Source organism: Coturnix japonica, chromosome 15 (assembly GCF_054131305.1).
Source record: "Coturnix japonica strain WE chromosome 15, WE-NBRP24, whole genome shotgun sequence".
NCBI lineage: Eukaryota > Metazoa > Chordata > Aves > Galliformes > Phasianidae > Coturnix > Coturnix japonica.
This window is the reverse complement of record NC_140677.1, coordinates 16,926,123-16,949,530: the sequence shown is the minus strand read 5'-3', so window position 1 is coordinate 16,949,530 and position 23,408 is coordinate 16,926,123. Positions and strand designations below refer to the sequence as shown.

General features: G+C 56.8%; 1 protein-coding gene across 4 annotated transcripts in view; it reads right to left on the bottom strand.

The window, feature by feature from the left end:
- CACNA2D2 (calcium voltage-gated channel auxiliary subunit alpha2delta 2) overlaps positions 1–23,408 on the bottom strand; it is a 120,127-nt gene that overhangs the window by 5,059 nt on the left and 91,660 nt on the right. For 2 of the 4 annotated variants that reach the window (XM_015874546.3, XM_085517121.1), the window contains 23 exons: positions 23,197–23,256; positions 16,429–16,482; positions 12,679–12,817; positions 10,944–11,075; positions 10,807–10,864; positions 9,511–9,561; positions 9,333–9,432; positions 8,150–8,308; positions 7,948–8,055; positions 7,713–7,791; positions 7,511–7,560; positions 7,123–7,212; positions 6,966–7,034; positions 6,754–6,828; positions 6,570–6,644; positions 6,049–6,120; positions 5,845–5,916; positions 5,704–5,765; positions 4,628–4,704; positions 3,608–3,628; positions 1,770–1,830; positions 211–308; positions 22–112 (listed from right to left, as the gene is read on the bottom strand). In XM_015874546.3, coding sequence (XP_015730032.1) covers positions 22–112; positions 211–308; positions 1,770–1,830; positions 3,608–3,628; positions 4,628–4,704; positions 5,704–5,765; positions 5,845–5,916; positions 6,049–6,120; positions 6,570–6,644; positions 6,754–6,828; positions 6,966–7,034; positions 7,123–7,212; positions 7,511–7,560; positions 7,713–7,791; positions 7,948–8,055; positions 8,150–8,308; positions 9,333–9,432; positions 9,511–9,561; positions 10,807–10,864; positions 10,944–11,075; positions 12,679–12,817; positions 16,429–16,482; positions 23,197–23,256 — 1,853 coding nt within the window. The remainder of the gene's footprint in view (positions 1–21; positions 113–210; positions 309–1,769; positions 1,831–3,607; positions 3,629–4,627; positions 4,705–5,703; positions 5,766–5,844; positions 5,917–6,048; positions 6,121–6,569; positions 6,645–6,753; positions 6,829–6,965; positions 7,035–7,122; positions 7,213–7,510; positions 7,561–7,712; positions 7,792–7,947; positions 8,056–8,149; positions 8,309–9,332; positions 9,433–9,510; positions 9,562–10,806; positions 10,865–10,943; positions 11,076–12,678; positions 12,818–16,428; positions 16,483–23,196; positions 23,257–23,408) is intronic. The other 2 variants (XM_085517123.1, XM_015874547.2) reach the window with 1 other exon arrangement.

The following is a 23,408-nucleotide window of genomic DNA, read 5'->3' as shown; positions in this document are numbered from 1 at the left end:
GGACAGCTGTTCCCTGCCTACGTGTTGAGGTCCTGGTCCTTCCAGACACGCTCCACCAGTTGCTGCGTGATGCCAGTGTCCAGGATTAGGTTGTGCAGGAGGAAATTGTCACCTTGGGAGAGGAGCAGCATGAGGTGAGGGCTGGTCCCTGTGGGGCTGCTCGTGCCCCATGCCCTGCATCCCGCCCCTGAGCTGACCCCGGCTACTCACACTGCTTGGAGTCTGGGGTCACCTTTTCCATGAGGGCAATAAAGTTCTCCAGGAACTCGGTGTTGTTATCTGACAAGTCGAGGTCTTTGCAATACTCTCTGGGGTTTGGGTGACAAAATGTGTGGTTCACAAGGATGAAAAAGGTAAGGTCAGTTTTATTCCCATGCCAGTCGTGCTCGTGTCCCCTTGCCTGCCAGGCTCCAGCCACGTGCCCACAGCCGCTGCCACCTCCTCACCCCAAACCCAGTGTGGCAGTGAGGAGTGAGCTGCACCGGGCTGTGGGCATCTCCACCACCTATGGTACTACTGGCGCCATCACCTCTGCAGCCATTGAGGTGCCACCAATGTGCCGACACCTCCCTGGTATAAACTGGAGCACCCCAAGCCCCTCTCTCCCCATACTGGTGGCACTGGGTGCTGTTGCAGCCACCACACTGTGTATCCCCACCCACACCCGCTGGCAGTGGTACTTACCTTGGGCACATGCTGGGGACCCTGGTAACAGGGATAGTGACGCTGTGCCCGCCCTGCCGGCTGCAGCCCAGGTCTGTTTGCTGGGTATTACTGGGGTGGGGGCTCCTTGGGACCCTTTCCACAGGGTCACTGTGTCCCCTCTCGGGGGAGCAGCCACCTGCCCAGCCGCGCGGATGCACACGGGTACACGGACAGCACGCCCACGGGGGGAACACGGGATATACGGTTTCTGAAAATGACTGGTGGCACATCCTATGGGTGCCTGCCTGACAGGAGAAGGCTCAGGGAGCTGCTCCATGGCCCAGAGCACTCGCCCCTCTTTTTTTTCACCCAAAGCTCTACAGCTCCAGCTGCAAAAGCCACCTTCTCCTGCTGCATCCTGAGTCAAGGCTCCCTAGCCATGGTAGGGCAGCTTGAGGCAGAGCCGCTCCTCACAGTCCGTTCTCCATCCCTATCATGACTGAACCATAGACTGCTTCTTAATTGCAGGAGCTGTACATTTCTTGTTGAGATTCTGCTTTGGATCCCATGGTTCTCAGACCTCACTGCCCCTGTACATTGCCTGAGGATGAAGGACTGCCCCAAAGTCACCTCTGATGCTGCACTGCAGGCACCATAGGATCAACTTACTGGATGCAAACTACAATGATGAAGACCCCACCAGCAGGTTGCTTGGCTGCAGCACCAGTGCATGAGCACACAGATGATCTGCCAGCATTGTTAATGAGGGGTGCTCATGGGTTGCACTCTGCAGCCACGAAGGATGGGGTGCTGGGTGCCTGCACACCCTGCCTGGTGCCCTCTGCAGACTGGGATGCAGGTGGAGGGGCATGTCTGTCTGTCTGTCCGTCCGTCTGTTCACCTTGGATTTTCAGAAACTATACCTATATATGCACGTACATAGTCAGGGCTATGCCACGTCCATATATACCACGCTGACTGCAAGCCTCCGGGGGGTCCCGTGCCACCAACACCGTGCGGCATGTGGGCACACAACACAGAGCGGCAGGGGAGGTAGGCAAGGCGAGGTGGGGGCAGCAGGGCCGGGGGGATGCACACCTCGGCAAGCGCACACACAGAGCTACCTGGGAGCAATGAACACATGTCCCTCCGACTCAAAGCTGTTGGGCAGCAGGTATTCAAAATCTGCAACAGAAAGGCAACGTTATCCGGTGGGGTTGCAAACGGAGATGCCGGGGGGGCTCAGGAGGAGAGAGACGGACAGAGAGAGGGCAGGGACGGAGACTGGCTGCGTTGGTAACAAGAGAGAAAGGAAAGCCGTCGTGCTGGCCGGCGGCCCCCGCGGCACTGAGTGCCCACCAACGCGCTGCTGGCATGGGGAGGATTTGGACCGAATTGGCGTCGGAGCACCGTTGGCTTGGTTGGGTGGCACGCCGGGACGCGCGCACGCACACGCATATATATGTGCGCGTGGATATATATATGCATGTTTGGTGGCGTCTCTCTCTTATTAGGGTCATCGACAACGGGAGGGAACCGCATGCTGTGCTGGTGGAGAACCGCCGAAACACTTGGTCATCGGAGAGAAAAGGAGTTTTCAGGCATCGGCATGGCCAAACCAGGCACCTTGACGAGGACAGTCCAACCCGCGGCTCGCCAGGGAGAGGGGCCGAGCAACGCGCTGTGGGGTCCTGCTGCGGGGCCCCCCACCCCTGGGGCACAGCCACAAGCCCTCGGCCACCCTGCTCCAATGTGGGGGGTCCTCGCTCCCAGGGATGTCCCCTTGTGGCGGTGGTGGATGTGTGTCTGTGGGCAGGTGATGTCCCAGGTCCCCACGGTTTCCCCTACCCACAGCGCGTTGTGCGGCTGGGCAGTGAAGCACGGCCAGAGGTTGGACTGTTGCTCTCCGAGGGCTGTAGGCAGGGACTGGGAACAAGCCGATGAGAGGAGGAGGAGGAGAGGAGCACAGAACGCTCGCACCGAGCCCATCCGCATCGCCATTGCAGGGGCGCGGGAGGAGGCAACTCAAGGCTGATGGGACAGGGCTGAGGGGGACACCGCTGCCCGCTGCCGCTCCCTGGCTCCCGGCCCTGGTGTTCCCTCCCTGTCCTCCCGCCATGGCCATGTAGGTGCTATGTGATGTGAGTGAGGGCATGGCGGGGACGCTGCCATGTGTGACACTGGTGACAGCCACCTGGCTGTGTGGGGTGACCGCCTGCAGCCCCTGGTGCCGGGACATCAAGCCCTGGGGTGAGAGCTGGTGCCTGGATGGGGCCGATGGCATCCCTGCAGGGCAGGGGACACATAGCATGGTGAATTCACAGCCCCAGAAAGCCCATCCCAGGGGGCAAGGGAGTGGCGGCGAGGGCACCGCTGGGGTCCCTGGGCCCTGTCCCTCCACCCTGCACCCCCAGCCCTGCTCTGCACAGCCCTATCCCGTTCAGGTTGAGTTGTCTTGGGGGTAGGGGAGGAAGCAGAGGAGCTGGGTTCAGGGGTGGGGGGTGGGAGAAGAGAGCCGGAGGGGTGGGAGCAAGGAGAGGGCAGCAAGAAGAGGGTTCAGCAGAGGAGTGGGATCCCGGCTAGCTACGGAAAACCTCGTCCATCGAAAACGATTTTGGATGAGACCGGGCCTGGAGCAGTATCAGGTTGGATTTCGGAGAGATGCGCGGGAAGGGAGTGGGGTCACCGTGGGAAAGCTCTCATGAACATAACAAGACATGTTGCTTCCAAGTAACAGGGGGCTGGAGGAGTGGAGGAGGAGAGGAGGAGAGGAGGAAAAGGTGAAGGAGGAGGAGGAGGAAGAGGAAGAGAGGAGAAGGCAGGATTGTGGCGGTTTGCAGGTTCAGCAAACGGGCAGGGAGATGGGCAAGCAGGGGAGGTGGGAGCCGTGGAGGCAGGGCTGGGGCCGACACGGGGCGGGACGGGTGGTGAAGGTGAGTGGTCTGAGACTGAAAATACTTGCCCTTCTTTTTGATGTTTGGTACTGTGTGAATCCACCATAGAGAGAAAGCAAGAAAAACAACAAACAAAAAAACAACAAACGAAAAAAAAGGGGGTTGGGTGGAAAGGGGGGAGGGGGCACAAACAATATTTTATTCAATCGCCGTTTGAATAAAAATATTGTGTATCATAATCATACCAAAAGGAAACCTCTTGCAAAAAACGACACGTAAAAGAAAAAGGAAAAGAAAAAAAAAAAAAGAAAGTAAAGAAACAAAAAAGGCCACAGTGAAATAATAAAAGATGCCAAGATATCACTAGAGAAATATATATATATATATTCAGTACTCCAAAGGAAAATGCGAGTCAGCAGCAAACACTTGCAACAGTCTCGGTACAGCAATGCTCGCACTGCGGGGCATGCAGAACGGTGGGCAGGGGGCGGAGGTGGGGACCCCCCTCCCGGGGTCCGGGGGCTCCTGGCGGCCACAGGGGCCGAGGGCCGGGGGGTGGGCGCTGGGGGGCTGCGCCGGCCCCACTGTCGGGAGAGGGTGGGGGGGGTCCAGGGTCTTGGGTGGCGGGGAGAGGGGGCCAGGCTAACACACAAGTACACAGATTCAACCGAAAGGAGAAAATCAAAACCAACCGAAAGCGAACTGATCGAAACGATAAGAATGGTTGAAAGCAAAGAACTGTAACCAAACCAAGGAAATTAAAAAAAAAAATAAAGACCCATGCAAACTTTCACAGGCTTGGCAAATTCCCTGTGCTGCAGCGCTATCCTGGCCCCAGCAGTGCCGGCCACGCGGGTGCCATGTGCCAGCACTGAGCCCTGGGCACAGCTGGCCCTGCCTCGGGTGTGTGCGCTCACCTCCTCGCGCCTTTCGGGCTCACTTTTAAGTTTGCTTTCCTCTCACAGCTATTCTCATCCCTTTTCTCATAGGGTTTGGCTTCGTTCATTCCCCCCCGACAGCTGTTTCTGGGGGGTGGGCAGGGGCAGAGGGTGTGCAGGGGGGCACGGGCAGGGGAAGGGGCTACTTACACTTCACTTGTAGGATCTGGTCACTGAGGTTGGCCTGGATGTAGTAGGTGCTGTAGGGGGGCAGGACCAGCCCCAGGCTGCAGGGGAAGAGCAGATGGGCAGTGTAAGGCATGGCACCATGCAGCACCGATGGGCATTGTGGGAGGCATCCATGGACACTGTGGGGCACCCAGGACCAACATGGGGCTCCCAGAGAATTCCTGGGGCACTCACAAGTATTCTGGGGCATCCACGGCCATCACGGAGTACCCAGGGCCACCATGGAAAATCCATGGCCAACAAGGGGCACCCAGGGCCATTTTGGGGCCACGATGGGGCCAATCACAGCTATCCTGGAGCAACCAGGAATGTCCTGGAGTACCTGAAGCCACCTTGGTGCACTTAAGGACATTACTGAGCACCCAGGACTTTCCCCATTGCCCCTAGGGCACACCCCTGGGCAGAGGGAGGTGACAAGTCTGCCCAGCCAAGGTTGAGATCAGTACCGAGGGCAGCGAGTGCCTGCCTGGGTACCTGGGAGATGTGCGTGGAAGACAGACCAACTGCCCCCAAAGAGGAAGAGCCAAGAGCCGTGGCCCTCAAACAAAGGGTCAGAAGATTCCCAGTGAGCGGAGAAAGGAGAAAACTCTTATATGGCCATTGGCTCTGGGAGAATCCATGCACCGGTAGGGCCTGGCACATGAGACTGTGAGATGGGGGTGGGGAAGGAGGAGATGGGAGGTGGTCCTGGGGCTGCCGAACCCATGGAAGGTGCTGTGGGAGTGTGCCATGCCTCGGCACCAGCTGCAGAGGTGCAGTGGCATCTGGTGACAGCATTCATGCCCAGTGCCGAGCTGGGAGAGCGCCGTCTCCAGGGTAGGGCTTGGTGGTCCTGGAGATCTGTTCCAGCCCAGAGGGTTCTGTGATTCTACAGATGTGGAGGAAGCTTTGCTCTCCATCTCCAAAGAAACGTGTACAACCTGGAGCGCACCTCTGCCACCCCGTGCCTGTTGGACACACTCAAGGTGGCCTTGGGGACCTCTGGAGCTCCTGGCACGTGTCCCCATGCTGGCACAGGTCCTGCTGAGGCCGCTCACCTGTAGTTGGTGCTTTTGATGGGAGCCCACGTGTAGGTCCTGAACACCTCGTCTATGTATTGCTGGAGGGTGGGGGTGGCGGGTCAGGGCTCTGCGTGCTGGTACCGCCCCATGTTCCATGCCCCCTCCCTGCAGCGTTACCTCATCCAGCGACTTGATAAGTGTCTTGATGAACCTCTGCCCATCGTTCCCATCAATCATGCTTCTCCGGATCTGGGGGGCATGGAGAGGCACGTGAGGGCAGTCTGGCTCCCATGGCACCAAATGTCACCCAGGGATGGTGACTGGTCCCCAGCAGCAGCCCAGTGGTGCCAGCCTGCACTGCCATGCCCCAGCCCTGCCAACCTCCTCCTTGTTCTCATCCTCCAGTTCAGCATCCAGGAAGTCCAGCGTCACCGGCTCACGGAAATTGATGATCTGCGGGTGGAGGGGGAGGGGTGAGGAAGGGTTCAGGGCTCCTATAGCCATTGCTGAGCACAAACAAACTCATCACAGCTCCCCACCCATGTTGGGACAGAGCAGCCACTGTCACCCAACAGGCAGCCTGTTAGTACGGAGCCGGGTAGAGTGTGACATAGCTGCCAATGAGACAGATGGGCCCTGGCAGTGCAGTTCCTCACTGCTTTGTCCCCACTCGCTGCCCAGTGATGAATCCCCACGATTAGCTCCTCTGCAGGAGCTGGCTCTCCCAGACAAATGAGCCTATTTGCCTAAGATCCCTGGGAATTCCTTATTTCTCCTGGCTCATAGCAAAATCCTGCACACTGCTGCCTGGAAGGTGGCAGGAGCCATCCTTCAAACGTGACGCGTCTCCTGGCCAGTGTCCCCCAGGGGCAGAGGTGAGGACCTAACCAGGGGCACCTCACCTGGGGCTGCAGGTTGGGGTGCAGCAGCACGTAGCCATTCAAGTCAATGGCGAAGACATAACCATTGGCGCCCAGCTGTGGGGGAACAAGAGCAGGGGTGAGCTGTGCCACACCATGCTCAGGACTGCAGTGTGGCAACAGGACCCTGGGACAGGGGCAGATGGGGCAAGAGCCCCTCACGCACATTGTATCGTGGTGTCAGCTTCTTGATGTCGTTCAGCGCCACGTCGATCCCCATCACACCCAGGATAAGCTGGTTCTGGAAGGCAGCACGAAGCAGCAGAATCAGTGGGTGCACCCACACCAAGGGTCAAACCCTTCAGGCAGCACTCATCCCCGCAGCTGTGCTCGCCCTCAGGCTCCACAGAGGGGACAGGACCCCAGGAGTGCTCCTACCTTCCTGTCACTGTTGTCCTCTGTCAGGTTGAACACAGGCAGCGTGCCTGTCACCACCAGCCCCAGCCCCTGTAGCAGCACAGAAGGTGTCACCCAGCCCCGTGGTGGCACCGGGCTGTCACACCACGCTGGGGTTGTGCCAGGTGGGCATCCTTACCAGCGCATCCTGGTAGACGTTGGTCCACTGCACCTGCTTGGCACGGTTTCCAGCCAACACCATGGGCCTGCCCAGCACATCCAGGTACTCCTGCAGGGACACGGGCAGGAACAGTGAGACAGGGGGCAGAGGCACCTCCTACATGCTCCTGCCCTGCGTATGTACAGGATGGAATCTCAAAGTGGGAACACAGAGGTTCAGCATGGTACCCTGCAGGGAACAGCTGTCCCCAAGGGTACACAGTGACAACCCACACAGTGAGGGAAAGTGGCAGGGGGTGCTGCACAGGATTTATTCCAACAGCATCATGGTGTTCTGGGGCTGGGCAGCTTTTTGGGGTTGACCAGAGGGCGGCTCTGCCTACTGCTGTGTCAGCACCCTGCCTCACCTGTGTGTTGATGCGGATGGCGCCAATAGAGGGGATTTCAAAGTAGTAACCTCGGAAAGGAAAGAGAGATGCAGGTAGAGAGCCAGTAATCTGCAGCATCTGCCCTGCTGCCAGCACCACTGCCAGCCCCCACGTGCCAGGTGACCCCACATGCCCAGGGGGTGATGTTACCCATGCATGCCCAACACCAGCCCCTGCTCACCTTTGTTGGCACATGCCATCCACTGCAGCGGGGTCACGTCATAGTTGTGCTGTCCCACAGAGAAGGTAAAGACACGCACCTGCGGCATGGCATGGCCGTCAAGGCACATGGCAGCACCGGGACCCCGCTGTGGGGCCCCACACCCCAGCTTGTCCTGTGACCCCATCCCCATGGTGCTCAGAGATGGGTGCCAGCACCAGCCCATCCCCGCTGCCAGGCAGTGGGGAGCACTCACTGTCTTATTGGGCCAGTTGTACTTCTCAAAGACGTCCTGCACTCGGTCCTCACCACCATCCGTGAACATCATGATCATCTTGTTGCAGTTGGCACGTGTGATGTTGGACTGCGAGGCACAGGGATGGAATGTGAGGTGAGAGATGGCGCACACGTAAAGGGATGCTGCAGCCCCAGCACCCACAGGCACAGCCCCGGCTCACATTCTGCAGCTGGTCGAAGGCATACTCAAAGCCAGCCTTGTAGTCAGTTGTGCCCTTGGCCACCATGCCCTGCACATCCTCCTTGAAGACCTTCTTGTTGCGGATGTTGGCCTGCACCAGGTGCTTGAAGCACGACACTGGCTTTGCCTTCTCGTTGAACTGGGAGGGAGAAGAGAGAGTGGAGAGTCTTAGGAAGGGGAACCAAAAGCAGTCCCAGTAGCACATCTGTTCACTGCAGGGGATTTGGATCAGATAATCCAACTCAAATGATTCCATGATTCTATGATTCATGATACTATGACTCTATTGTTCTAATCCCATGGGCTGGACCATGTACCACTGGTACAGGGACACTGGGGAACTGGGGACACTGGAGTGATCTCAACCTGGGTGTGCTCGCTTGGCACTTTGGGAAATCAGTTTGCTGTTTTGGAGACCAGATCTCTGGCTTTGGCATTTCCAGTCCATGTAGCGGATCCTTGGCCAGCACTCTGCATATGGTGGGTCAATGGACACATCCTGCTGCCTCTGCAGTGTGCTGCATGGCAGCAAGTGAGCAGGGAATTAAGGGGTGATGGAATAAACCCTATAACTAGCATTCAGGTACGTGGCTGGAGCATCCAGGTATGCACAGGGGGTGAGGGAATGAGTGCTGAGCTGAGCCAAGCCGAGCTGAGCTCAGCCGTGCTGCATAGAGGCAGCAAGAAGCAGGTTCTGCTTTCTGCTCCTGCTCTGTTTCCTGGCAGCAGGGACTGCATTAGGGGAGCAGTGATGCGGCAGAGGGGCCAGACGTGCTAACGAGCGCCGGCGCGGTCATGGTCAGGCAGGGGGGGCAGAGGCTGCTGGCAGCCCAGCTCATCTCCGTGCACCACGTCATGGGCTGGTGGCACTGTCATGCAAGCCAAAGCCATTGTCCACCAGTAATGCCATGGCTTCCTCTGGTTTTGCTTGGGCCCAGGCATCACCCAGGGGTACAACATTGCTGGCCTGATGACCACCATGTCTCCAGCACTCCCCAGAGATCCAGGACCCCTCAGGGTGTGTGGGGCAGGGCTCAGCCAGGCAGGGCAGGATCCAACCTGCTGCAGGGCTACGGCTCTCCTTGAGCCAGGCTCAAGCTGCCCAGCAGCTGCCAGTGGTACCACCTGAGGATTTCATGTAAAAGAAATGGAGCAGGGCTCACCGAGGCCACGTTGACGTAGTCATCATCCGAGAGCGTGTCCAGCATCTCGTGGACTGAGGTCTTCATCAGCTTGAGGGTGAGGCCGCTCACACTGCCGCTCCTGCCACAGACAGGGGAGTGGGCGCTCGGCACGGCACAGGGGGGTGTGGGGTGCCCACTGCCCACCCACTCTACTCACACATCCACAATGATGACCATGTCCTTTGGGGATGAAGCACCCTGGATGTACCTGTGGGGCACAGAGAGGGTCAGTGTGTGTGGCAGCAGCCGTGCTGAGGGTCCCTAGCCCTGTTAATGCTGTGGCCCCACCAGGTGGGCATGAGGAGAGGCATGGCCAACTTGCCGCCGCGTCAGCCTAATGAGCTCTAAATGCTAAACTCCTCCATCACTGCAGCCCTTTTCTGCGCACTGATTGTGCTGACACATGCATCCATATTAAAATGCTATTTACCCCCCTGGAAGCTTCAAAGGCCAGGCTGATGAGGTTATTTTTAGCTCTGAAATAATAACGGCGTGTAAATCATCCTCACACCCCCCAAAACAATCAGGAGCACTTTCTCGCCTCACGGATGCACCCAGGCCGTGCAGAGGCGTCTGTCTCGGCCCCAGCCCCATGGCACTGCCCTATAGAGCACAGGGTCTCCCTCTGCTCCAGTCCAAACCCAGTGCTGCCATTGGGCTGGGGGCCTGGCTTGTTCCCCCCGCCTGCTCCCTGGGAACTGAGATGCTGCCTGTAATGGGTTGTGGCAGCGCATTTGTCTCCGGTGTCCCGCTCAGATTAATACCCAGAGCTCTGCAGGAAAAGGCTTTATTTAATAGGGCCATTTGTCAAGGGAGGGGAAGGAAAGTGAGCGGCACTGGCAGCTGTGGCCGCCCGGTGGCTCTGCCTGTCCCTGGAGAGGATGGTGGCATGGCTGGGGACATGGGCACAAGGGCACCCAATGTGTCCCACAGGGGCTCTGGGGATGGAGCTGCCAGGGATGTTGGGGCACAGGTGGGCATCATCAGCGGAGCAGAATGTTAATTAACGATGCTAAATGAGCACATCTACCTGGGCTAATGGGGAGTGACTCCATCATACTCAGTGCAGTGTGTGGCTCAATGCAGCCTGCAGCACCATGGTGCTGGCACTGCCTTTGTGGTCCTTCTGGTTCCCTATTTGCTGCAGGAACGCTATGTGGGATTGATGTGGGGGCACCTCTACCTGTGCCATTGAGATCTGAGGGCTTATCTCCACCCCTCACCCCCCACATCCCCAGTGCTGGAGGAGGGGAGGGAGCAGGAGCTGAAAGCCACAGCCTGGCTGCCCCTGCCTGTTATTGTATCCATTTTCCAACGCCAACGATGTGTGAAATGAAAATTGGACAGAGCTGGCTGCTCACAGCACCGGAGCCCAGCGTGCCGGGGGGCAGCAGGGAGGGGGCACAGGGGATGGGGGCCCGCGCTGTCCCCCCCTCAGCCACTGCCCCCTTACCAGGGCCGTCTGCGCACGTCATACAGGTCGATCTTATTGGGTGCTCTCCATGGGGTGGCTGTAGGGAAAGGCAAGTGTTGAGTAAGGGGGACCCGGGGATGGGGGACCTGAGGCAGGGGGCTGCCCATGTCACACACCAGGGTAGTAGCGGGTGACGCCGGTGGCGCTGCCAAAGACCTGCCAGAGCAGGGAGGGGTCTTCCTTGCGGTTCTCAATGAAGACGTCCTCCAGTGCCTGCGTCCAGTTCAGCTCGTTGAGGATCACGGTGGCTGCAAGGCACAGACCGGGCGGTGGTGGGGACACCGTCATCCCACAGGGGACAACGTGTCCCTTCTACCCCTTCCCCAAGAACCTTGTGGGGCCAGGCTGCACCAGGCCCTGCTCTGCGTTCCCACCGGCCCCCACACCTGATGCTGAAGCAATTAAGATGCTGTCAAACAGAGGTTTTAAATTATTCAGCTATTAAAGCAGCAGATAAGCTTCCGGCAGCCCCAGCCCACAGTTAATCAAATGGGGCTGACAGTGCATGGGAACAGCAGCGTGTCTCCATGGACTGGGGGTCCCTCCTGGCACCCTGATGGCAGCGTGGCCCTGCGGGGCACCAATGCATTCAGGGCAACCCCTGTCCCCCTTGGCGACAGTGAGGACTGCCACCCCTTGGTGACATGTCCCCAAGCCCTGACTTGGGGCAGCGCAAGGCTCAGCACTCTGTGGTGTGCAGCAATGTGTCCCTGTCCCTGTCCCACCTTGTCCTCATCCCCATCCCCGCCCCACCAGCGAGCGATTGTGCCTTTAATTAGAAGTGGCACTGTAAATAAAACACATATAGGGTGTCATTTGCATGTGTAGCCAGGGGTGACGGTGGAGGGTGGCTCTGCAGGGCTTTAATCAGCGCATGGGGACGTGCTCTCTGGACTGCACCCAGCCCGGGCTCCAGCAGAGCGGTGGCTGTGCTCCCACATGGCACCAGCACTACATCGGGCTTTGGAGCACGGAATGCTTCCCCCAGCCCACTCTGCCTCCCCCCACTCTTATCATCTGTCTCATAAGCTGCTTGGTCTGTGCTGGCTGGGTAATAAAACTAATTGCAATTTCTAATCCAGTGATGCTGATGTGGTGAAATCACTCTGCCAACACGGCTCTGAGTGTGCAAGATGGGAGCATGAGCTTTGTCCTCGTCACCTTGCCCAGCAGCCCTTGCCAAGTGCCGGTGTGTGAGATGGCAGGGGCTGCGGGACCGGGGGGGGGGTCGGGGAGTTGAGCGGCGGTGCCTGGACTGGGAGCAGTGTGTGGATGGAGGCTGGCAGGAAGCAGAGCAGCCACTAGAGGGAAATGCAGACCGGCTGTCACCGTGTGTCAGATGAACTGTCACTGTGTGCTGCTGCGGCCGGGAGAGCTGGGAGAGCTCTGGGGGCTCAGGAACTGTCACCTCCCTCAAGGGGACATGTCAGCCTGGCCCAGGACCACAAGCTGGCGTGGCACACCCTGCTCTTCCACCACACACGCCATTGTTCATCTACCTGTTCATCCACACGCTTGCCCATCCACTGATCTACCCTTCCATCTATCCATCCATCTGTCCATCCATCTGTCCATCCATCTATCCATCTTCTTGCCACCCCAGTGCCCACTGCTCTCACCTTGCCCAGCCCTGGGACCATGCTCTCCTGAGCACCATACAGGGCACAGACGCAAGGCTGAACATCCCCACACCATCCCACAATGGTCCTCTGCTGCCTTCCCTTGGGATTTCATCTGCCCATAATACCCCTCCATAACCTCACCCCAAAGCATCCCGAACCCAGTGGGACAGCCACTCTGTGCCTGGTGGGGACCTGGGGCACACGGAGCCGGGCACGTGGGGGCACTCACAGCCTTTGTAGATGTCAGTGGGGATCTGCACGGCGGCATATGAGTAGTTAACCTTGGTCTTGAAGTTGGCATCATCGGTGAACTCCAGCTTTAGGGAGTTGGATTTCTCCCGCTCAATTTCTTCCCCATCGGGATCATCCTGGGGAGGGATTGGGGTCAGTGTGACGTGCCCTGGGTACCTCTGCCTGCCCCCCCCCCACCAGTCCCAATTCAGCTTAACCTGCCCTATGGGTTTGGTAGCACCACCAGGCTGAAGCCAGACAAAAATCCCACCCTGGCAAAAAAATCCTTGAAAATCAATTAGCGGCAAGAGGCAACTATCAAAGAACAAATTAAAACCGAGCGCAGCTCAGCGCTCTGTCAATAAGCAACGCAAACAATATTTAATTATGCTGGAGAGATGGCAAATCCCTCACTGCTGACGCTGGATCGTGCTCCAACCCAGCACCAGCACCCAGCCCTGAGCCCTGGGCAGGGGACATGCACCATGCCCGGCCCAGCTGCTGGTACCCATGGGATGGCAGAAGGGCTGGACCTGTGTAGGTAAGGAGGAGACGTGGCGGTGACATTGCCCTGACATTGTGAGAGTGGCGAAGCCATTCGCCACAGCTCAGGAGAGTAACAGGATTGCTGGGAAGGGTTCGGTTTTAATTCCAAGAGCTGTGTCGGCAGTGTGAGCGTGCTGCAGTGCTGCATGGCCACAGGGCCTCCCAAAGATGCTGAACCCAATTACGGCTGCAGGAGCCTGGCTGCAGGCATGGATAGCTCTGCCTCCCTGGCATGATGTAGCTGGGGTGGAAATCCAGATTAAGCTGTGCATTCTGCTTTATCACCCACCCCAAAGGTTGGGCGCTGTGGGCTGCTCCCACCCCTACGTGTACCAGTTTCAGAGACAAACACAACCCTGCAGGTCCATGGAATGCCCCGTGCATCACCAACACCTGTACAGCAAGCAGCCCCACGGTGAGCTGATGCCACCCAGCTGCTGCCAGCCCTTACCCACACAGCTCCAGGACCAGCTGGGAGCTCTCTGGCATGGGGTCACTGCCTCCCTGTGCAGCCACTCGGAGCCATCATGGCCAGCTGGGGCACAGAGGGTCCATGAGTAGGGCCAGGGGCAGAAACACTGCATGGAATCGGTGCTGGAGCTGCCGCTGGAGCATGGGAGGGAATGTATCGGGGCTTATATCGCTTTCACCAAGCACACCTCTGTGTGTCCATGGCCAGACCACACAGCATTTCTCACCTCTGCATTTCAAAAGAACTCCAAAGCTGTATCTCAGAAGTGTTACTGTGCATCCGACGCAGCCTAAAGAGATGCTACAGACCTGGATACCCTGTTTGACTGTTCTTGGCAATGCAGCCATGTAACCCACATGGATGGCTTCAGCACCTCCGAGCTGGGAGGTCAACCATGTCCCTGTGGCTTTCTTTGGTGAGCTGCCCCTTGGAGCTCCGCTCAGTGCATCTCCATGGGAACGAGCCGCCAAGGATGGCTGGGGACACGTCAGCCCAGCGACAAACACTCGGTGACACCGCAGCCCCTGTCGGGCTCTGTGCCCCCAGCTGCCCCCAGCTGCTTCCATCCCACCATGCGCTCATTGCACTCTAAGAAGAGCCCAGCCCAGCCCAGCAGAACGCCCTGCTGCCTCTCCCAGCCCTCAGCCTTTCCTGTGATGCAGCAGCTCTGCAGCCACGCTGGAGCTGGGAGCAGCACGGCTATAAATAACAATCAGCCTCTCCAGCCGCCTCCCCTCGCCCCCCTTTTCTTTATTTTTCCTTAATCTTTGCCAAAGGTGCTGTTTGGAGATCTTTCCAGCCCATTTCTGCTGTGAATTACCAGCCAGAGGAGAGAAGAAGGGGGAGAAAAAAAAAAGAGAAAAAAAAAAGAAAAAAGGCAAAAGAAAGAAACTTGTGCAGCTGATAGCTTATCGGGAGCCAATCCAAATGCCACATGAGTCGAGGAAGTTGGAAGATTAAATTTTCCAACCCCTTTCATCTGCTGCTGACATTTCAGGGCCGCTCCCCCTCCCTCCCTCCCTGCAGCCGAGGTGCTGGGTGGCGATTGCTGGTGGCAGAACAGTGACATGTCCCTGTGCTGTGGGACAGGACACGGCCACGTGGCCCCACAGCTCCGGGAGAGGTGCCTGGGGCCGTGGTGGGAGCGGAACCATTTAGGGCACGCAATTCTCCTCCTGCCATAGCTCCTCTGCCTTCCTAGCCCTGCATCTGCTCACACCAGCAGACTGGATTGCGAGGCAGAAATGAAAGCATTCTGTTTGGAGGATGACAAGAGGAAGCAATCTGACTCCAAATTGCTCTTCTGTGCCTTTTGTCAAGCTGGAAGCGTAGAATCTGGCTCACGGGTAAGTTCAGCTGGTGCAAACCTGCATCTCTCAGCATGGGGATGCAAAGACTCCCTCCATCCCTGCCACCTCGCAGTGGGGCTGTTGTGGCACCTGGCTTTGATCTCACTGTGGGGACTGGTCCTGCAGGGATGGGGACAAGGACATCCTAAAGGACCAACACTGCCCTGCTATGAGGACATCGGCCCAGAGAGGTGGTGATGCCCCACCCCTGGAGACACCCAAGGTGAAGCTGGATGGGGCTCTGAGCACCTGATGGAACTGTAGGTGTCCAACCAAACGGCCTTCAGTGGTCCCTCCCAACTCAAAGGGATTCTATGATCTCTGCAGCCACAGCTAAACTCCACTTCACTGCCTGGAAAACCATTTCCTGGGAGAGCAACAAGGCCCCGCACATCCTGGGCCTGGCTCTGAATCGAGCACCATCCCCTGGCACACACAGCTGGAGAACACTTCTGTGCTCTGCTCACAATGCCCAGCCAAGAGCATGTGCTGCCCTGAGTGCGACTCTGAGGATGGATCCCCATCCCTTTGGTGTCAGGAGTGAGGAGCGCTGCTCCTGCAGCACGCGGAGAGCCCTGTGGTCCCCCAGGAACACGTGCTGGCGGCCCAGCTGCTAAAGCCCACTCTGAAATCCAAAATCTGCTTAGGGAGATAGCAGAGCCGAGTGCAAGCAGAATGAAAAGGAAGCTCATTTCTTTCTCTCCCTCCTTAAACCCGGTATGAGGCTGGTGAATAAGTCCCGGTTACACTGAATAGGCATTGTCTATCAGGACCAACTTCATTTCAGTGAGATCCTGCTCAATTTAAATACAAAAATTGCAGTGAAATAAAAGAAAAGACAGGAAGACTGCTATTTAGCGTGGTTCAGACCCGCCACTATCATCTCCCCCCTCCTTTATTTCATCACCTTCTTTTCTCAACATTATTTTTTGCCAGAATTAAATTTGCCAGGGTCACACTGGGTGGCAGTGCTGCTGGCAGGGTGGGCAGCGTCCTGCCCCATGTCTGTCCCCACATGCAGGGACAGCACAGCCCTGCCCCAGGCCGTATCACAGAGCTCCCCTGTGCCACCAGCTCGGCGTGACGTGGGGCGATGGCAGTCCCCTGGGGACTGTCAGTGCGGATTTGAAGCCCTGATTGCCAGAAATCACAGGATGGCTGCGCAGGGAGAGGGCAAAGAATTAGCTTCAGTCGCTAATTAAAGATTTGCTCTTCATTTGAATTTCAGATGCTGGCTTTAATTTTAGAACCTTCAGCGGCAGCACGGGGACCTGCCCAGCAGGACCAGCCGTGGATGCCACCGTGCTGTGGCTGGGGACGGGGATGGGTCACAGAGATGAGAGTGCAGTCATGGTGCAAAGGGATGGCGCTCAGTACTCACAGCACTCACGAATTCCGTGTCCGCCTTGGAGTCGTAGTACTCGATGTCCTCCTCCTGCAGACAGAGCAGAGCTGTGTTATGGCCAGGCATGGATGGGGGGATCAGGGAGTCCCCATCCCCACCCCCACTGCCCCATACCCCTCCCCATACCGCAGCACTGGGATGCAGACCCTCACCATGCAGACCACTCCACTGCCACTCACCCAGTGGGTGACACTGGGATGCAGCGTGTCCCTGTGCCCGGGGTGCTGCAGTTGTAGTGTGTGAGCAGTGGCACAGCCCGGCAGTGAGGTGGCTGTCCCTGCCTGCACAGGTAGAACAGTGAGAGCATCCTCACTTTGCGTCCTTAATTTGGGGTGTTTAGAAGCTATTTACGCAGAAAGGTCCGCTCACATCCCTCTCCCTGCACACCAGGGTGCGAGGCAGCTGACAGCACTCAGAGAGAGGCAGGCGATGCAGCCAGCCATCACACTGTCAGAACAGCATCTCATCTCCCAGCACAGGGGGGAATTAAAGGGCGCTCGGGGCTCTCTTGTGCATGTGGCAATGCGGATGCAGTGGTGGCACACCCCGCATGGCTGTCACTGCTCACTGCCCCACAGCACTGCGATGGCCCATGGGGGGGGTCCCATGTCCTCTCTGCAGCCCCCCCAGCTCTGCTGATGGGGAAATTCTGATAGAGGGGAGTGAAAAACTCAATGCAGCACCTTCTGATTTTTGTTATTAAAAAGCCTAGTCACTAAGGGAGTGCATTTATAGGTTATCTGTGATTGGTTGTGAGATGTTGAGGGGTTCACAACAACAAGGGAAGGGAAAAATAATGTATTGCCCCTGGATGCCCCCCCTCCCCATAGCCCTGCCCCATGCCAGCACTGTGGCCCCGGCCTGTGGCCATCTGCACCTCACAGTGAGAGGAGCCCCCGGAGACCCATAACACAAACGAGCTAATTTCATGTTTAATGAGCTTTAATCAGAAGTGAGTGTGACTAACAACAGCCAGCCAGAGGGGGCTTCGTTATTCATTTTATCTTCCATCAGCTCCTCCAAAAAGCTCTGTCCCCCTTTGGTGCACAGGAACAGGGATGTGACCATGCCTGCAGCTGCTGTCACTCTGTCCATGCTCTGTGCCATGGGTGATGTCTGTGCAGGGGACATGTGGGGCATCATCACGGCTCCACATGGGGGTCTCAAAAAGAGAGCAGGGTGTACTACAGTTTCCTCTCCCTTGCATTTGCTCTTAAAGCTACACTTGTTCTCTCCACCTGATCCTCGCTTCCTTCTCCTCTGACCCAATCAAACACAGGGGTTGTGCAAACAGTGCTGGTATTTCTGCAGTCCTTCAGAATAAATGCCAATAGAGAAAAAGAGTGGGGGGAGATGTTGAGAAGTCTGGAAGCAAGAGCCTTCCAGCATTGCCCTTGGCTCTTGGAAGTGAATCCGTGCAGAAGCACTTGCTGCTGTGAACTGGGAGGCACTGGTTTGAGCAGGTGAAGCACTGGTCTGAATGGGTGGAGTGCTGGTTTGAGCTGGTGGGCATTGGATGCTGCTCCTTGGTGTAGCACTAAGTACTTAAGTGCAGCAGCTGTGTGACAGCACCATGAGCAGCCTTACCAGAGAAGAACAGGGTTATTTTAGTCCTCCAGCACATGGAAATTACTCTGGTGGTTAAGCCCAATCATAGAACAATCTGCACAAACTGGTGAAGCCACCAGCACCACAGCCTTCCATTCTGGGGCCCCTTACTGGACAGAGCTGCCCACTCTCTCTCCCCAGCCCCCTGCATCCCCCCCAGGCCTTCCCCAGCCTCTGCAGGCACTGAAATATGCCTTTGTTTTTAACACCCACTGGAACAGGTTGCCCAAGGAGGCTGTGGATGCCCCATCCCTGCAGCCATTCAAGGCCAGGCTGGATGTGGCTCTGGGCAGCCTGGGCTGCTGGTTGGTGACCCTGCACACAGCAGGGGGTTGGAACCAGGTGATAATTGTGGTCCTTTGCAAGCCAGGCCATTCTGTGATTCTATGAACAAATTCAGCAACTCAAAAATGACATCAGGAAGGTCAGCGCTTTGCTGGCAGTGCTGCAGCCCAGTAGGGTCAGAACATGAGGGAGGATGGAACCATGGGACAGGGATGGCATCCCATTGGCACCTCAGCATGCAGCAAGCCAGGCACATTGGTGCTGCCAGCAGTGGTAAGCGCACACCTGGGGGACCCCAGCCCCTGGTAAAGCCCAGGCACGTGTGAGGATGCAGGCTGACCCACAGCTGTGTGTCGGGATGAATCCCCCCATTACGGCTCACAGGAGGAAGCAGAATGAGCCGTAAGCACCGCTCTGTGCCCGCAGCAGCTCCGCCAAGGACAGGTGGGGACAGCCATCATCATCTGCCTCGGCATCTTTTTTTTTTTAACAAAGCAATTTCCTCCTTCCACCTCTGACAGAGCCGGGGGAATGGTTAAGTGATCTGTCAGCACCTCCTGCACCCAACCGAGAGGATGCTCCCTGCTGACGGCACCCAGCCCTGGTGCAGAGGGACAGCAGGGGCACCCATAGCACCCCTCGCTCTCTCCATTCCTGCTGGCCCCAGAGGCACATCTGCTTCTCCTGAGAGCAAACCGCTCAGCCCCACGGTTTTTGTGAATGATTTTCTTGTTCTACTTTCGTCCAGAATGGCTCTACAGCAAGGTTGGTGCTTTAACACAGTAATTCTCAGAGCGTAATGAAAGCTGACATTATATCAAACACAATAAAGACTCTCAGTTGATGGAGATCATTCCTGAACACACAAACCCATTAAACTGAAAAAAAAAATATCAATTCTACACACTCGCCAGCCAAAAGAAAATGTGATTTGTTATCTAAAAGGGGGTTATAAACACAGCTTCAATGCACTTTCTGTGCTGTAATGAAAACTGGGTTTGAAATGGCAAGACGACTGCAAATTAGAGTATTTGATTTTATTTTCTAACTTTTTAGGTAAGCCTTCTACAAGGGCAAGTGCAAGGTTACGGCGGCGATCTTTCTGTTCTCCACCGATAAGTGGGATCTGTAATTAAAGGAGGAGAAAAATGAAACAGGGATAAGGAACTTGTGCTTGCCCTTCTGAAGATGCTTTGACCGCAGAGGCTGGTGTGACCTGCACGGCCACAGATGGGGCTGGGGGCGGCCAGACACAACCCCACTGCTGCGCTCCCACTGCTCTACTCCCATTGCTGCAGCCCTGTCACTGTGTTCCCATCACCACCTTCCTGCTGCCATAGAACCATAGAATGGCCTGGCTTGCAAAGGACCACAATTATCATCTGGTTCCAACCCCCTGCTATGTGCAGGGTCACCGACCAGCAGCCCAGGCTGCCCAGAGCCACATCCAGCCTGGCCTTGAATGGCTGCAGGGATGGGGCATCCACAGCCTCCTTGGGCAACCTGTTCCAGTGCGTCACCACCCGCTGGGGGAAGAACTTCCTCCTAAGATCCAACCTAAACCTTCCCTGTCCCAGTTTAAAACCATTCCCCTTTGTCCTATCACTGCCCACCCTAGAAAATAGCTGTTCCCCTTCCAGCACACAGTTGGCCTTCCGGGCTGCAAGCGCACACTGCCATGCTGGGCTTTTCTGCCACTCCCCAGTGAGTGAAGCCTCGGTGATTCATTCTGTCCTTCCCCATTTGGCGAACAGTGCTCCCGTTTTCCCCTGAGTTTCATTTCTAATGGAGCTTGAAATTATCTGGGCTTTGTTATTTGCTTCCTTGTTTGCAGGTGGGAGTTATCGATGGAGAGCAGCCCAGGTTCCCCGTGCCACCCCTGTGCCACGGCACAGCACACCATGGCACAGCACAGGAATCTATTTGGGACACATGGCTGTTGCAGTGGGCGGTGTGGTTGGCTGCGGGGGTCATCCCATAGTGTGCTAAAGGCAGGAACAAAGCAGAAACGTGAGTGCGCTGCTGACACGTGCAGAGCTCAGGAAGGGGGTACTGCAGAAAGGTGATTTCCCCACCTTTGGGATGGGACCCAGAGGGAAGCTCTGCACCCAAAGCATATGGGAGAGGGGAACTTCCCCACACAGCAGGGAAAAATGCAGTGAGGAAGAGGAAGTGGGAGAAAGACAACAGTAATAAACGTTTTATGAAGCAGAAAATGGCTTATAAAGAAGTCAACTTTCAAAGGCAATTTATATAATCCTGCCAAGCGCACATAAATGTGGGAATGGGTCTCTGCAGAGCCTAAGTGTCCCTTAAAGGGACAAAGCTCTGCTGCCCAGCAACACCATGCCTTGATGTGTTGTCGAGCAGGCTGCACTTCATCACCATCCTGCTGAGCTGGCTGTGGTCCCTACTCTGCCATGCATCACCTGCCCTGCACTACAGCTGGGGACCCCATGGTGTGGGCGTACACTGGGACAGCATGGTGAGATAACAGGGAGATGAGGATGGAGGAGCAGGGAAAGCCAGTTGCTGGGTGCTGTTGCTGGTGTTCTTACCCTTGGGCTTTGCATATGGCTCTTGTCTGAGCTATGTGGCATGAAGGGGATGGCAGCTGGTGTGCAGCAGAATGGTGTTACAGGGAACAGGGCTGGGGGCACCTGGAGCATGGGAACAGCACCTCTGGGAGGGAGGGCAGCATCTGTGGGATGTGGCCCTGGAATGGATGAAGTGTGTGATGACATGGAACGGAGGACGGGCCAGTACTACATGGGTAGTGCACAGTGCAGAGCAGAGACACTTCCACTGCCATCCAGGAAGGGAAGTGCTGCTGGTGTGTGGCATGGGTACCAAAACCCACAGCACTGCTGAGGGAGAAGAAACTTTCCAAGCAGAGATCAGCACTGTGTGATTGCTGGGAGCGGCCTTGTAGCCATCCTCGCTCCTGTTCCTGTTTCATTTTCCCCTGAACCTCCATAGCAACCCATCTGCAGTGAGCGACTCTAATGTTTAATGGTCCTGCCATTAGCACTAATGCATTGCAAACACTCAGCATCTGCTGTCGCGCATTCAGATGGAAACACAAAAATAACCACGCTCGGTGCAATCTGTCATAAACTCCAGCTCGAGGTTACAAAATGACATGCAGACAGAGGGAGAGCTGCGGCCAGGATGACCAGCAGCTGGTGAGAGGGAGGAGCACGGTGATGCTGCAGGCACTGCTGTGGTCCTTGGCACCTCATCCTGGTGGTGCTGCTCAAGTGGTGGGACCAGCAGGTCCCCATGGGCAGCACAGGCAGGAGGTGGCAGCCGCACTTGGCAGCACAGCCCCAGCATCCCAGCAGCATCCCAGCAGCATCCCAGCAGCATCCCAGCAGCATCCCACCCGGCTCTGTGCTGCCCTGATAAAGCTGCGTGGTGACGCATGGCCGCCCATTGTTTCCGGGTGACTCGCTCCTAATTACCTTGACGAAGTGGTAGCAAACAGTGCTGTTAAAAGTTTTTTTTTTTTTTTTCAATGAATGTGGGTTTTTGAAAGGTTTGTGCCATGAATGGCAAAATGAGCCCAGAGTTCCCAGCACCGCAGCTGCTCCAGGCACATTGCTTACCACCAGGACTGACTGCACCCTCCCATGAAGGCTCCAGAAGGGGAGAAAGTGATTTTGGCTGCAGCACAGCAAAGGGAGGAAACGTGAGCTGAACCCACAGAGCTGCTGCAGGGAGAGGTGACCATCACCCATGGCAGGAGGGTCTATAGGAGCTTCAGTTCCTATTCTCTCCCCCACAGCTTCTCCTTCCACATTCATTTCCACTTGCATGTCCAGTGGAGCCCAATGACCACCCTATTTAGCAGCCAAGAGCTGCAAGGTGACCAATCCCTCCTTGCAGGTGGACATGGGCAGGCGCAGAGCCAGGACAGTGGTGCACAGGGACCAGCTGGGCAGTGCTGGAGGCAGGTTCCCTCTGAGCTAAATGCCACTGGGTCCATGTGAGGAGCTTGTCACACAGAAGGATGTATCACAGGGACAGGCAGCCCAGAGGTGACATCCCCTATGGCCAAGGCTCACCCTGAGCCAAGCCACTGCCTCAGGAATGGGGGCAGAGAGGAAAAGGAGAGGCCACTGCTATGGGACAGCACCAGCTGCATGTGGAGCCCTGGGGCTGCCAGCCTGGGGTTGGTGATGTTTGCACTCAGGGACACCCACAGAAGCAGGGCTGTCCCCAGGCTGTCCCCTCAACCACCGCAGTGGGCTCCTGGTGGCAGGGTAGGATCTGGCCCAGCCCTGAGGAAGTGGCTGGTAGACTCAGATTTTTTAACTGCAGGCTCCATTTGCACTGGAAGGAAAACAATCCTTCCTTCCTTTTGTATTATTGTTAGAATGTGAGAGCATTTCCAGGCAGAACACTTCAGATTCCCGCTGAGCGTTATCACTGCCATAATTACAAAGTCAAATGCAATCATTAAAACAACATCTTCCCTCTCCCAGCCGAGATTCACTCCTTCCCCGGCAGCAGCCTGGCACTGCTGTCAGGTGCCTCGGGCACGTGAGCTGCTGCCCTTGCCCGGTGCCTGCCCTGAAAAACCAATCCTGAAACCCTGAGAAACCTCTCAGCAAGAATCCAAACCCTCACTTGGTTCAGCCTCCCCCTTCTGCCCGCTCCTACTCAGCTGCAGACAAGCTCAGAATGGATTTGTCCACGTACCCTAAGGATGGGGATGGTGGTAGCTTTAAAATTCGTGGGGAACCAAGTATAAGGAAGGAGGAGCTGAAGGATGGGGAGCAGGGAGGGGGCAGGTGTGTCACAGCACGTGTTCCCAAGGCACATGGCCATGGTGAGCTGGGGTCTTACCCGGATGTTGTCCTGCCAGTGATGGGCCTTCTGGAACTTCTCTGCTGCGTTGGCCAGCCTCTGCAAAGAGAGCGAGAGGGGAGAGTGAGTGTAGAGCTGGGTGGTGCCCACGCCATGGCTGTGGGCAGAGCTCAGAGCAGCTCCATGGGGCTCGTCCCTGTGCCCACAGCCTCCATCCCCTCGCTGTGTTCCTAGCAGACCTCTGCATACAC